Source organism: Triplophysa rosa, linkage group LG3 (genome assembly GCF_024868665.1).
Source record: "Triplophysa rosa linkage group LG3, Trosa_1v2, whole genome shotgun sequence".
Taxonomy (NCBI): Eukaryota; Metazoa; Chordata; class Actinopteri; order Cypriniformes; family Nemacheilidae; genus Triplophysa; species Triplophysa rosa.
The window spans coordinates 6,865,001-6,880,682 of record NC_079892.1 but is presented as its reverse complement, the minus strand read 5'-3'; the positions used below and the strand labels follow the sequence as shown (position 1 = coordinate 6,880,682).

The 15,682-nt window shown below is 39.5% G+C and overlaps 1 protein-coding gene across 2 annotated transcripts; it reads right to left on the bottom strand.

Moving 5' to 3' along the window:
- Positions 1 to 22: 22 nt before the first annotated feature.
- On the bottom strand, positions 23 to 14,738 carry far1 (fatty acyl CoA reductase 1). Of its 2 annotated transcripts, none has more exons than XM_057329820.1 (12): positions 14,585 to 14,738; positions 9,768 to 9,988; positions 9,056 to 9,231; positions 8,725 to 8,904; positions 7,736 to 7,913; positions 7,592 to 7,636; positions 7,369 to 7,496; positions 7,192 to 7,259; positions 4,932 to 5,103; positions 2,799 to 2,928; positions 2,163 to 2,290; positions 23 to 2,066 (listed from the first exon to the last, which is right to left on the bottom strand). In XM_057329820.1, exons 1-12 carry the CDS (start codon positions 14,721 to 14,723, stop codon positions 1,904 to 1,906), a joined length of 1,728 nt encoding a protein of 575 aa, XP_057185803.1. In that variant the 5' UTR covers positions 14,724 to 14,738; the 3' UTR covers positions 23 to 1,903. The 2 variants fall into 2 exon arrangements, with proteins under 2 accessions (XP_057185803.1, XP_057185804.1); XM_057329821.1 differs by lacking the exon at positions 4,932 to 5,103 and adding an exon at positions 4,547 to 4,718.
- Positions 14,739 to 15,682: the final 944 nt, after the last annotated feature.

The window sequence follows — 15,682 nt, the reverse complement described above, 5'->3', positions numbered from 1 at the left end:
ATTTACAAATGAAAGGCACCCATTGATTTTTAACCCCCTCTGACATTTTAATGTGGCAATTACGATTCAATCAGAAACCATAGACAGCATGACATTGTTTTCTTGTAATATAGGAGTAAGTTTTCTTGAATATTACGGTATATTAGACCCTACAAAAACGTGTAAGGCAGACGAACAGGGAACAACCCCACTTGTAACATCAAATACTGTTATAATCAATCTTACATTTATAGTGATCAGAAAAGAAAATACCCGGGGTGTTGAGACCTGTTATGAAGTGACTTGTTTTTTGTTACCCAACTCAGATCTGACCATTTCAAAAATGGTTTCACTGTGTGCTTTTCATTTGACCCTGTTTTCTGGGTGAAACTCATTTTCACAAGAACCTGAATACATACAGTTAAACTGTTTCAAAATGACTTTTCCAGTCAAATCCCCACATAAAAATATGGATCCCGATACAGGCGGTAACATGAAGGCAAGGATCCCTTTCCGTAAATTAGAAAAGACAAGTGCTTAATCTATAATCCACAGTTAGTAACAACATCCATCAACTAGCATTTGCAAATATGACCATTAAGCTGCGCAAAGAGTTAAACTGGTGTGACAACCATAAATTCAGAGTAATCTGTAAAAATAACTTGTATTGTGATTAGTAGCACACCTCTGTCATTCTGCACAATAAACAACCTATTATTTCAATCATGGAAAATACTTGTTAATGTACAATATTAAATTACAGTGCTATCTAAATAGATCTACAGTAACATTTAGAAAACTCTCACATTGCATCAACACTCAGGCACAATTCACAGAACACATAAGAACAAATTGATTTGAAACGAAACACAGAATTATTGTAAATGTAACCCTCCTCAAGAGTCCGCTGAAGAACAAAAAAATAAAATAAAAATAAAGTCAATGCACAGCTGTGAATTTTGAAAGCCGGCAGTTTCAGTAATTTGGAGAAAATGTATATACAAAAGCCATTACCTGAACATTACGCGTTGTGGAAAGAGACAATCATTGATGGAACATGAGCAGAACAAACTTTCTTGACAATCATTCGTAAACCATTCTTATGCAAATTCATAGCAACACAAGTTCCGAAACAAGTCATGCATTTGGAATAGTTTCACAAATTCGTTTTGCTCATGTTTTGTGAATAATGTCCAATATTTGTAAACGGCAACCTGTTAAGCAAGTGGACAAACTGAGGTGTTAAATGTTGCGTTTTCCACATTTCTAAAAAAACACAAAGGTCAAAGGAATATGATTCACTATAAAAAGGAATTGATTAATAAATCGAGATGACCCCAAACCAGAGGTCTAGTAGTACAAATAAATGAATATATAGAGGACAAAAGAACAAAGATTACATTACAACAACTCGAGTGAAACTAAGTGTGTAGGCTTTGAGCCAGTGGCTTGAGACGCTTATCAGGTGAAACGTAAATCATTGCTTTCATCTCAAAGAGAGTGAGAGATATCAGAATGAAGTGAAGCAAAACAAGCCCCTAAAGACAAGGAATGATCTAACACAGACACTGGGCACATGATGGGTCATTTCTGGATTGTAGGCACAAAGCTGAGCTCATTACCTCCTTGCTGTGTGCAAACCATAACCAACGGTCACCCCCAACCCGGTTGTGCTCGAAGGTGGAACAGGTACGATAGTGCTCGAACAAGCTCAGCAAGAGTTTGCTATTGCTATTCTTAGACCTCGAGCTCTGAAAATTCATGCAGTCGGGTGCACTCGCACTCTTATGTCAAGGGTGCGCTTGCATGGGAGGGTGAGAAAGCAGATACTACGCTTGTATGTTCGGACCTGCAGGCACCTCGGAGTGTCGCGAAGCAGAAGTGTATGCATAGCCGTCTGGGGAAGGGTTGGGGAGCTCGGGGATCAGTATCTCATAGTGCTGGAGGCTCTGAAATAAGAGAGAAACTTGAAGCACAAGCTGACGACAAAGTACCAGATGTTTCGGGCCATCTGCGAGCGGGCGATGAAGATGCGCCAGATCAAAACTACCAAGACGGTGTTGAATGTGTAGCGTATGTTTCTCAACCTGCGGGAGATAATAAAGAGAAAAAACAAGTGTTCATCCAAAATGAACTTGTGAGCACAAATGATTTGCAATAGCTCGAAGTATTGTAATACTCACTTGTTCAAGTGTTTGCGTGCCGCCGGAAGTCCAGACAGTTCTTCGTTGAGAACATACTTTTTAGTGCCCATGCAGTAATTCTCCATGTATTCTGCCCAGTGCAACTGCCTTATGTCAAAGTTAAACACCTAAACAGAACGCCAACATTCAAGCAAAGTCAATGCAGAATAACAAGAGATATAAAGTGTTGCATTCTCTTTTAAGAACTGAAAAACTGAAAATTCTGTCATGATTTACTCACCCCCAGGTTGTTCCAAACCTGTTTTTTTCCTGCTAAACACAAAGGAAGATATTTGAAAGAATGTCAGTAACCAAACAGATCTCAACCCCCATTTACTGTCATAGTAGGGGAAATAAATACTATGGGAGTCAATGGGGGATGAGATCGATCTGTTTGCTTACTGACATTCTTCCAAATATCTTCCTTTGTGTTTAGCAGAACAAAGACATTGTAAATGAATGGATTTTTGATGAACTATCCCTTTAAGGCTTCATTCACAACGCACCATCCTCATATCTTCACTTACTGTATCACACAAGCATTGACACAATGCAAACGCTCTGACTCACATCTGCAGATGTGACTCATATAACCGATGACAGACGGCAAGTGTATTGATACATATAGACACACACCTTCTTGTCCTCTGCGCCCATCTGGTTCATGAGCATGGTGACATTGTCAGTGTTCCACACCCACGAGTGGCTGGTGAAGTACTCCAGCACCATCATGGCCTTGTGCAACCGGGTGATTGTCTTCATCATCCTGCGTCGCCACGTGACGGAAACAACAAATGGGAGAAAAGCATGAACGTTAGCATAATACAAGTGTCGACGAGTACTGGATGTGCAGCCTATTAAATCCCTGAAAGGGCATTTATTCATTATGCTTGAATAAGAACAGATGGTGACAAACTATTACAGTGACACTAACAAATATTAACAAACCATTTCAAATGAAATCTGCATATCATAAATTGCTTAGATTTCAATATTTAGCAATTGTGAATATATACACAATGGGGTCCATAGATCTAAGAAAACAAGTGAAATACTTCCGTTTAATTATTTATAATTTCAGTTAAATGTAATTTAAATATATTTGAATTAGAAATTATATTATCATATATTGATGTACTGCATCTTTTCAAACTTTTCAGGTTTAATTAGATTTTGAAACTCACAAGTGTCAAAATGTTCTCAGTTCTTTGGACTTCAACTGTGCAAACATTGAACAACCAAACCAAATATAAATGTGACGATTCATTTTGATAATTTCAAATAAAACTCTACAATTACCCTGAATTTGCTTTTTATTTAGGTTAGTTTGTATGATTCAGGTTGTTTTCCACTGATCTCACCCAACCACATACCTTTGGCAAACACAAGTAAAGATTTCCATTACGATTTGGTTGACCAATGATCACACACTTAAACCTTAAATGATCTTGGAGGGCACCTGGGTAAATGTGTCTGCTTCTAATAACTATAATTTATAATAATTTATGCCAAATTTCATGCTTTGTCAAATAGAAAACCAATGTTGTTAAATAATCAAATTGTTCTGAAATACCCAGTTTCCCAACAAGACTTCGTGAATGATTTGGATTAGGGTGATAACAAATACATGCATGCCATTAGAACAATGAATTCATTCAAAGTAAATCAAAGTAAAAACATTCTCATGGTGTTAAAAACCCAATTTATAACTATAACAGCACCTATTGTAAATACACTTGCACTCTAAACCAGATACATGCAATAAAATGGATCTGATTTAAGGTGCGTAGCAACACCTAAAACTCTTATTTCCAGATACCAAACATATTCACTGGATATCAACTAGTGGATGTTTGTCAAAGAAAAATCTTTGAAAAAGTTCTTAAGTCAAATTAAAAAGCAGAAATAAACCTAAATTTGCTATTTATACATATTCGTTTATAGGGCAGACAGTTTGGTAGCTGGGCTATAAGACTATAAATGCTTTTCTCAAATCAGCCTGCTTTTTTCTGACACTTATTGGAAGTGTTTGGTGTAAACAACAGTCTGAGCTTAGCACTCGCTTGTGAATACAGCCTGTTGTGTTGACCAAAACATCATTCCCAACGTCCACTGTCATCATACAAGAGCATACCGAGAGACCTTTTTGAGACTTGATGGCACGGCTTGAACAAAAATCAAAAGGTAGCGATGGAATTATGGGATGGCTCCATCTCCTTGACATCAAAAGTATAAAACAGCCGATGCCATGAAGTCGAGCAGACAGCCATGCTGGGCCGTTTCTTCCCAGCTGGCCATCCGTGGCACACCACACACCCAACACCAGCGGTGAAGGTGAGGAAGGGGTTACGGGGCGGGCTGGAAGCAGGTACTAAAGACCTTACCGGGGCTTCTGACCCGTCAACAAGAGCAACCCGTCATACAGCAAGGCAGGTAGGGTATGACTCACTGCTGTCCAGTACTGATTGGTAAAAGGGTTGGATCGCAGGTTAACATTAGGGCGTCTGAAAGCTTGATCTAAGGGGTTGGTCTTGAAGGTCATGTTTACACAGTTCTCTGCGGAGAGGAATACAGGTACACAACATACGAGAAAGCATTTTAACACACAGCTACAGAACACGCACACACAGCTGAGCACACACATGGACGGGAAGCGTGCAGAACCCAGTCTCTGAGTGGGTTGTGCATCCTTACCCGAGACTTTGCGAGACACGTGACGCGTGAGGGGCTGGACTAGACAAGGGGGAGGGGCAAAGCGTTCAGATTTACCTGGGTTCTCTTCCTGACATCCTGAGGAAGAGATCATATAGGAAAGCTGGTGCCTTGTGGCTCACAGCAATCCAGTACTGATTGATAAGGTGATTGGTTGTGAGATTTACATTGGGCCGCCTGAAGGCCTGCTCAAGGGGGTTCCTCTTGAAAGTAGATATAACATGGTACTCTATGAGAAAAAAAGGGGGTTCAACAGAGTAAACCGCACAGCTGGGCACGACTTGGTTATTGGTTAAAAAGCAACATCCTACACCCTGGAGAGTTTTTTATTCATTCATAAGCATTAGGATCATAGGAAAGCATCAGGGCTGTTTGCAAATCATTCTAATCACATTCTACTGTCTATACTGTTGCAGTTTTCTCAAAACCTATATATGACTCTCTCTTCTGTGGAAAACATAACAAATATATTTTAATAAATGGTTTTGTGTCCATACAATGAAAGTCAATAGGAGCCCATGTGGTTTGGTTACCAACATTCTTCAAAATATCTTCTTTTGTGTTCTGCAGACAGTCATGCAGGTTTGGAATGATATAAAGATGAGTGAATAATGAAGACATGGGTGTAAGCTATACCTTTAACACACAAATCGTTGACAGCATCACAGCATAAGCAAAGACTTTTTTCTTCGAAACACAAATCGGCAAACCACAACGCTACAAAATCAAAATGACCTTCACAACAGAACCACCAAACCAACAGAACCAAACCATGAGAAATTACTATTACACCCCATATAACTCTTAATTCCTATTTAATTATTGTGAATAAATATATTTAGACAAAGGACATTTAAACATTATTTTAACTCTACTACTCAATCCTCCACCCTCACAACATTTCAGCAGAAAAAAAGCCTCTTCTGCATTTGACGGCAACTAACCCCTTTTCAAAAAGCCTGTTCGACAGCCTCAATACTCAAACCCAAACTACAATCACTTCCACAACTTGCTTCCCAAAATAATGAGCCAGTCAACGCCCTGTGGATTTACTTTAAGGTGCTGTGAGCTTGTTCAAACACACAACACAAATGAATAAGCGTGGGAACCGTTCCAATCCAGCATTGCTAAATCTTTCATTTGCAAGTACGAAATGGGAAATTGAAGCTTTGAAGGCCACTGAATCATTATTTACTAGGGGTGTAACGATACACTCAGTTCACGATTCGGTACATATCTCGATGCTGGGTTCACGGTACGATACACATCTCGATATTTTGAACAAAATTAAAAAATGAAACTGAAATTCAAATAACATTTATTTTCAAAATACAGCAATTTTCATCCCCATCATTTTAGTTTTAGTTGACGAAATCTACATTATATTTAGTCTACTAAAATCAATCTGGTTTAACTCATTTAATTGGTGTAATTAAATGTTCCATACAAAGATTGAACTGTTTCAACATAATTTACTTTACCTTGGAATTAAATTAAACCAGGTCATTACCTTTATTTTTCAGAAAAGTTGAGTAACTACTGGATATTGTTGTAACAAAGAGAATATTAGACCATGAACGACATGTAGCAGTTCATTCGGTCTCATTTTGACTCATTTGACTCGTTCGTTCAGTGAAGGGCGTGTTCATTCAGTACATTCAACCAATGAAACGCTCTGACAGAACTCACGCTCAAGCGCTATTGGCTCGTGTCTCTTTGAAGCTGCGCTGTCTTTGCTTGAGACAGTAATGAATGAGAAAAATCTTTCAAAAAGACATATTACATAAACTGTATTACATTTCTTCAATCATGCAAATCACATACTTGTTTTTTAGCATGTCATTCGATCTTTTAATCTATAGTACGACTCACTTCTCTAATCCGTACAGCGCTGGTTTCTTTTGGCTTTATGTTGAATATCACATTATGCAGCAGCTCACGTTAGCGGATAAATGAACATTGGCATATAAAAACGTTTGTGCTGCCTTTGTAATGAGTTTCGGGGTGACTCGCCTGCAGTCACGCTTCAAGTTTGCTGTGTTTTAACGGCGATTGTGAAGGAAAATATGACACTTTGTAAACCACTTGGAGACACAGATTGTGTCTTGTGCTTCTCTCTCTACCACATATGAGAGATAAGCACACGTGACGCACTGGTGCAGAGTAGGTAGCGTCTTGACCGCTCAACGAATACAATTAAACATCATATCGTAAAATCTCTCTACGATGCGCATCGTGACATTTTTGCATCGCGAAATATCGTAGTACGAAGTATCGTTGCACCCCTATTATTTACGATTGCAAATGCGATTCATACCGACTTCACCCCAGTGGAAAGGATTGATCCCGCCCGTTGTGCAGTTGTACACCAACATGCTTCTCGGCCTGCAGAGAAAAGAAGAATGTCCCTGATGGAAAAGCAGTCGTATATCTCCTGTGATTTATTGGTGTGAGGGATTTAGTGTGTCCGTTGGTGTTTGTGCGGTTGCCCGACCTGGAATGCTTCTGGGATCCTGAATACCACGCAGCCGCCAAAGTGGTGTTGATGACTACATCCACTGGCACGAGGTCAGCGACGGCATTATTCGAAGCCCTCATTGTTCGTAGAATGCCTTTCCCTGCCTGCACAAAACATTGCATGTTATTCAAAGTCATAACACAAGCAATCGTGCAACACAAAATGCAAGCGCGAGCATTACAATCTTGTGGATACTCACAGCTATGAATATTCCACTGGGCCCGTTGAAATTATCAATCCAACCCTTTTAGAGAATGGAAAAAGGATGATAAAATAAACGTTGAGTCAAAAACACAGGCTGTATTTTTGAATGAGGTGGGAGGATGGAAATTAGCACGCTTACTGGGAAGGGTTCTTTCCAGCTGGCTCCTACTATAGAAGGCCTTACGATGGCAACGTTGAGGTTTCCACACTCCTGCTGGACAAGGTGTTCGGCCAGAGCTTTTGTGTATGTGTATGTGTTGGGCCGCTCGCCCAACAGCTTTGGTGTCATTAAAGAGACAAGTTTGTCATCCATCCACCTGTCAGTGTTGTACAAATTAGCCATTTACTTTGTTTATACAAAATCCATATATAACTAAATGGCAATGTTACAGCTTTTTAAAGAGGCCAAATCATGACAAATCAAAGATTTCTTTACTTATTGAAATAAGAGTTTGGTGTGCTATTCACATATAGGCTATTTCTTGTAATGTTAACATTATACAGTTATCTGTACTTGTATTTAGTATTAGCTTGTATTCTTACAATGCCTATATTTTTTTCCTCAATGTGTATAGAAATTCACATTTTATATTTGTGCTATTCTATTCTATAGATGCATGTAGAAGCATGTAATAGATAAATAAATTAGTTTTGAGCAGCAAAACCAGTTCATTACAAAACATGTGACCACGTGACAGTGTGTCAGTGTGACAGTTATACATCAACACAGTGTGTTTGGTGTTCATAAACGTGACCTATCCAGTCAAACAGGAAAACAGTCAACTCAAAAGTGCTGTTAGCTATTTTACATGCATACAGACCTCAACAAAAAAGCAAAAAACTTTACTTTCTGAAAAAGCCCATGTAATTCTGAGGTGGAAAATATGGGAAAAACACACTTGGCACAAAAGAAAACATTACACGTGGGGAAAAAAGAATGCCACGGCTGATTTTCCAGCAGTTCAACAATGGGCTATTTACACACGACCAGTAAACGGAAAAACGGCGTTCAATTTATGGCAAAGGTTATATGTGTTTAAGCACTTTTTGTTTAAATAAGAGAACAACGTTTCTGACATACACATTCTTTAAAGTCACTGAAATTCAAGCAGTAGACTTAAGACTTACTCGAGCGTGTCTATGAGCTTTCTGTAATCGACAGGTGGTGGATAGACCACCTCTTCGATAAGCTCCCTGTCGCAGTTGGCGTAGGCTGTGGACACGTGAAGAAAAACCTCCAAATGCTTAATTCTGTGAGCCAGGCTCACCATCTTCTGTGTGGCCAGCACATTCAACTGCATGGCATCTCTGCAAAAAAAACGACCAAAACTTTAGAACAACATGGGTGGATGTGATTATTTTGTTATAAAGGAGTAAGTACATTGCAAGATCAAATAAAGAAATGACTAAAGAATGCAGTGACATCTGTGTGCGTGTGTGTGTGGAAACCATGGCTTACTTCAGAGGCTCATTGAAGCGGATGGTGGCAGCGCAGTGAAACACGATGTTAATGCAGCTTGTGAGGGTCTCCTGGTCCTCTTTGCTCAGGTCCAGGTCCGGCTGTGTCAGGTCGCTGTTCACTGCCACGATCTTCTCCGCAAAGTTTGGCTGTTCCTCTCGCAGCTTGTCGAAAAGCTAAAACAGACATTAATATCATCACTGACCAGAGATCAGCTTTCACTATAATCTAATATCACAGTCTGGTTTAGCATTACAGTTGAGACACATCCAGTCATTCATACCATGCGAAAACAATACTATCAATATTACCTAGAAAAATGTGGATGTTTATGTCCACATTGTGTAAAGCGCAAATATAAGATTTATCAATGTGATACAGAGCTCCCAAAAGTATCTCAATAGTCATTGCTGCAAATCTGGTTTCGGTTCTCACAGCAATGCGATTAGAAAAGAATCTGATCAGTCTTTAATCTAATGGATTAAGAAGCGAAGCTAGAATACAGAGAAGTATTAAACAAACGCATGCTTTTGTGCAGGTATTGATTGCCACATGTGTAATACATAACAGTGTCATATTTTGAGTTTTGAGATGGTTTTGTTACGCAGATCTGGCAACCCTGATCAAAATGGACACATTTCAAAACGACTTCAATTCAGTGACCAAACCCTCAAACCCCATCAAGCAAACCTCTTGATCTGCACCTACTCACCCTGCAGTTTATCATGTCAGCGACACGGGCGTCAGGAGCCTGTCCCGCCTTGGGTCGCACGAGCACATAGGCAGCTCTGACGCCGGGACAGGAGCGCAGCAGCTTCTCCAGAAGGACCTTCCCCATGAATCCTGTGGCCCCTGTGATGAGAACATGTTTTCCTTCGTAGTACTCCGGAATGGTGACCATCCTGAGCGCACCTTCCCTCCTCTGTAAGACCCCTGAAACAGACCGGCAGTTATGTGGTCTCTCTCCGCACACTTTACACCATCACAGTCATTTCACAAGAGATGTCAGCCAAACCCTCTGTTAAGAAGTGTTGCTTCAGAAATCGTGTCGTTTCGTCAGTTTGCGGGTAATATTTCTCCCTTGCCAAGTTAGTCGGCATTACTCCGTGCCACTCAAATCGTTACTGTTTAAAAGTTTAACCGTAATGCACTTTCAAGTGATGGTGTTGTATTACAATCCTGCACCGCAACAAGATTTTGTTTTGTAGCGGTTAATATAAGTGCCTCCCAAATGGCGTTCAGGAATATTGACCACGAGACTTCTACATTTCGCTAATTGATTGGACGAATTTAATAGCGCACAAAAAAAACAGAGCTCTTATCTCATGTCTGCTGATAGCAAAGCGATACAACTCATCCAGACAGTGTTTTAGTCAGTCATTGAGTTAATAAGTAATAAAATAATCTAATCTCACACTGGGTTCGATAAGAAAAATCTATACTGTTGTGCACACCGCACACATGGTTTTTATATATTTTGCACGCATTCTACCACAGATGTTTAAGTCACTTTGTTTCTGATGTTTCAAAAGAAGGTAACATACAGTCTAGTGCTTCGCAATACAACTTCTGCTGGCTTGCTGGAATACTTGCTGTGTACTGTTTGCAGCATCTTTTTGTCCAGCGCAGCAGCCACGGATTGTTTAATGCATCACAATTGTGCCAAGAGCCACAGCTGTATGTACCGCTAACATCAGCAAAGAACACAGGTGTCTTGGGTTTGTTTTAGGACATTTGGAAGGATAAAATCACGTAAACTGCATCAAAAAGTACATCTCTTAAAGGCAGGGTGTCCGATTTCTCCTAGCCGTTGTTGATGTTCAAATCACCAAAACAAACACACCCCTACCCCATCTGTCGCTTTCGTCAGCGCTCGGCTCGGCTAATGTCCGTCCTGTGCACTGTGCAACTTACTGCTGATTGGCTACAAGGTTGTTTTTGGTACTCGGCCTGACTCAGTTGTCTAAAGCGTAATTCGGAAATCGGTTACCCCGCCTTTAAAGGGGTCATATGGCAAAATTATGTGTTTTTCTGTCTTTTTTGGTGTGTTGTAAGTTTCCCATTCATGTGTAAAATTGCAAAAATTATAATGTCGGACAACAAAACAAAAGTCGAACAACAATAGATGCATTCTATCTAAAAGCGAATACTCACCCAGACCTGCCTGAAACGCCTCGTGTAACCACACCCCCACAAATCTACGTCAGTTCGTGGTATGAGTTGACTAAGACCGCCCAAATGTATACGCAAGTAAGGTGGGTGTACCTGTCAGTACAATTGCTTTGGAACCTGATGTTCCAAATATGGTAAGAGGCGTTACATTTCCGTCACACGCTTGCAGTATTCGACCAATCACTACACACTGGTTAACTGGCCAATCATAGCACACCTCGCTTTTCAGAGCGATGGGCTTTGTAAAAAATCTGCGCGTTTCAGAGAGGCGGGGCAAAGAGGAGATACAAACATGCACGGTATGTGGAAAATACAGCGTTTTTGAACCTAAAATCGTGTATACACATAACATTACATCTAAATCAATCAATAATATTTGTTTTAGCCGTGTCATATGACCCCTTTAATATTAGTATGGGTCAGACTGATTATGCCCAAAGCCAAGACGAGACAGCAAAAAATGAAAATTCTTTCATCATTCACCCTCATGTCATTGCAAACCCGTACTTACTCTTTTCAGCAGAACACAAAGAAAATATTTTGAAAAACAACACTGGCTTCCATTGACTTCCGTTGCATGGACACAAAACCACTAGGGTTGGGCATCGTTTCAAATTTATCGATTCCGATTCCAAATTCGATTCTGCTTATCGATTCCGATTCCTAACGATTCTTAGTTTCGATTCCAAAGCGGTGAAAAAGCAATAAAAGTCAAGCAAGATCAAAAATATTTATTTTGTGCCATTAGTTACAGCTGAACACACAAAAAAGTGTCCTGTGTGAGCCTTCCTTTTGAAGCGAGGGAGAAGGGGGTCTCACGTGTAGCATCATGTGCCGGTGTTCTGTCGAATTGTCCTACCCTGTCAGATTTTCCTACCGCAGGGCAAAACTTAATATAATCTAAAACACATTAACAAAATAAACAGGTAGGATGATTTTACAATGCAAAATACCCTGTCAGATAGTCCTACCAGCTTAAAATAAACACATAAAATAAGTGTACAGCGTAAATACCCTGTCAGATAGTCCTACCAGCATAAAATAAACATGTAGGATTAATTTACTGCGCAATACCCTATCATATTGTACTACTGGTATGAAATAAATATGCAGAATGATTTAACAACAGAAATACACTACCAGATTCCCGTAACAGTATAAAATAAACAGGTAGGATGATTTTATAGCGCAAAAAAATGACGTAACATTGATGTGGGCATGGCTCCGGCGTTGTCCCCGCACTAGTGTCATCAGCGGCTAATGAAGTGTGGGCACTCGGGATGCGCAACGCATCAAACACGGTGCATTCTTGTAATTCGATACGATGAACCAACCGCAGATGCTTTGCCATATTGCTGGTGACACCCGTCTTGCAACATAATAGTTTGTCACAATAATTACACTTAGCTTTGTCTTTTTGTGAATTTTTTCCAGAATTGGAATCGACATTTCTTGAAATATCTTCTTTTTAGAATCATATACTGGTTTTAAATTACACGAGGGTGAATAATTTTGAGTATTTTTGAGTGAACTTTGAGTGAACTTTAAACGGAACTCGGGTTCAAGAGAAAGGAATTCTGGGTCTGTGGGATGGGATAAATAAATCCACGAACTGTGGGATGGGATAAATAAATACTCTTCAGTTCCTATAGAGGCGGCTAGCCTTCTAACCCTGAAAGTTGATCGCACAGGGAGGAATGGCCAGCAAAGGAATGGATCAGATCATTCTATATGGGGCCATCTGACATGATTAAGTGCCTTTCATGTATGAACACCAAATGCAAATTGATCCACAGCCCATATCCTCAGTTTGAATAATTAATGTGTCACATGGGCCGGCACCTGAGGAACTGTACTACTGTAACAAGTGAGGTGAATGTAAACAAATACGAAAGCCATAACAATATTAATAGAATGATAGATTTGTCATAAAAGATTTACATTAAAAGCTGAATAAAACTACTTGAGTCTAGGCATGGGCAGAATACCGGTTTCACGGTATACCGAGGTTTGAAAGAGTCAAGGTTTCAAAACCAATACAATTTTCTGTGATACCGTTTCTAAGGTATGAGTTGTGTTTACACAAAAATACATAATTAAGTCATGTAATGCAATGTTTGATGTTTAGGCCAAATATATGGGCTATGACAAAAAAAAAATTTTTGAAAGAGTATTATATTTTTAAGCCTTTATTTTTACCATGTCATATATGTTCTATGAATGTTGGTTAAAAATAAAATGTATTTGTGTCTTGTTGAAAAGCTGTTGTTTGTATACGCAGACACTTTTGCTAAAGGTTATCATACCGTCAAAATCTCATACCGGCCCATGCCTACTTGAGTCTAATGATGTAGGAAATCCTGTGTGCACAGTAAAATATCACATCTACAGGCCACAGTGGCGAAAATAATATGAAGGAAACAGTACAGACACAATGAAAGTGAGCTGAGCACGAGACACATCGAGAAACACTGAACAATTTGAGCCTGAGCCTCGTTTAGATTTAGTTTTTAGCTAAATAACTTTACGCCTGAAAAGATGCTCAATTTTCGCTCAAATAAGCAAAAGCATTAAAAGGCGACACAAATATAAAGGTACCACAGTAAGTTATGGCAGACACCAACTTCCTGGTTCGACTTGACATTTTCCCAAAGATGATACTGAATTCAATTTAAAAGGCCTTTTAACTTTAACCACAACAAAATAGTGCTCATACATGCATTTATGACGGAGAAAGTAGCAATTCCTGTCATTCCTGTCAGCTTGAATGAACCGAGGCTGAATGACCGCTGAGCGCGAGCCAAAATGACACATGCTTCACATTTTATAGGTCTCACGCGCTCTGTTACATGACAAAAAACGGCAAGTTAAAATATCCTACTCGCGCATACTTCCTTTTATTTATATCGCCTATTTTAAAAAGCATATGGAAAATATACGTAACTTAGGAGCAAAAAATGCACATAGCGTTCATTATGACGGGGGAGAAAAAGCTGACACTCATTGTTTTACATTTAATAAAAGCATAAAACATTTAAATAATAAAAGTCAGATAAGTTTCCAGTCCACAATATGTTTGCAAGCACTTAAAACTACGTCTATGAAGTGAGAAATATAAGCAATATGGAAATTGTGTGAAATAGTAAAGTCAACAGCTGTCACATTTGACTAAAGGGGTACCTGAAACGTTTAACGTTAGTCGTTTTCACACACCGGCGTTGAAAAGCCCGCATGCGAAAGTGTGCTAACAGCTAGCATTTACTCACCCCCCCAAAAAAACAAAAAAACGCGCCAAACAAAATTTCAGGCGGAGGAAAAACGAAAACGCATCAAAATGACCTAACCATTAGATCTCACCTGAGATGTTTAAAGTAATCCACCTGGTGTTGTATATTTGCGTGGTGATCCGAGAGTTCAAGTGATCTATCCAACAGTGATGATAGGAAATGCAGAAGGGAAGCTTAGCCAGGGTTGCCAGGTCTGCACAGCGGAACATATCCAATGGCCAATCAAAACTAACACGACACACTAGAACATAATATAATGCCAAACTCAAAATATGTCACTGACGTTTTATAAATACATATCGTATTCGCAAGATTGACAGCCCTTAAAAATCCTTTGGGTCCCTTCGTCAGGCTTCCTACCACCGCCCCATCTTGCTTAGGATGAAAAATGCTTACTCTGTCTTATTAACTATCACTTTTATATATAGTATAATTTAAATTTGATAAAGTAAAATATTTCCTTACAAACAATTTATGCAATACGTTAAAAAAAAACGTGGGCATAAAAGTATCCAGATTCCGCGTTAAATCAGCGGACTTGGCAACACAGAGGAACAGCAAGGGGTTGCCAGATGATGCGTTTTGATGGTGACTGCGTCACCGTGCGTTGTAACGTCACCGGCCATACTTTCGTGAAAAAATTTAATACATAATATCGCGAGTAGGCCTACTTATATTAGTACTTCACGTACTGTAGGATTGTAAATGAGAATTGGTTCCCTGCAAGAGATCATACAGTGAATCTGGAGAATAAAAAGGATTTAGTGTTAAGATTTTTACTGTGGAATTAATGTTTGCTTATCCCAGTCTACATCAAGCATCATATACAATGAATGATCAGCATCCATTGTAACTCTATAGCTGTCTCGTTCCAGAAGGCTGTGTCCTTGTGTCCTCTGGAGGTCTCATCCTCTAAAGCAGGGCCGGTACAAGCCTTCAGGGGGCCCTAAGTAGAATTTTATTTGGGGGCCCCTCTGTGCCTTGATTATTCGCACACTATAAATCAAAAACACCCATTATCAATTTTATTTGTTGTAGCTGTGTTGCTTACATCATACCAATGTTTTTACACTTCTACGGATTTTAATTGTAACAGTAGCAAACCCACAGGAGTGGTCAGGTGTTAATTTGCACTTTAACATTCAAAGTCTTGCAGTACCAATTGGCA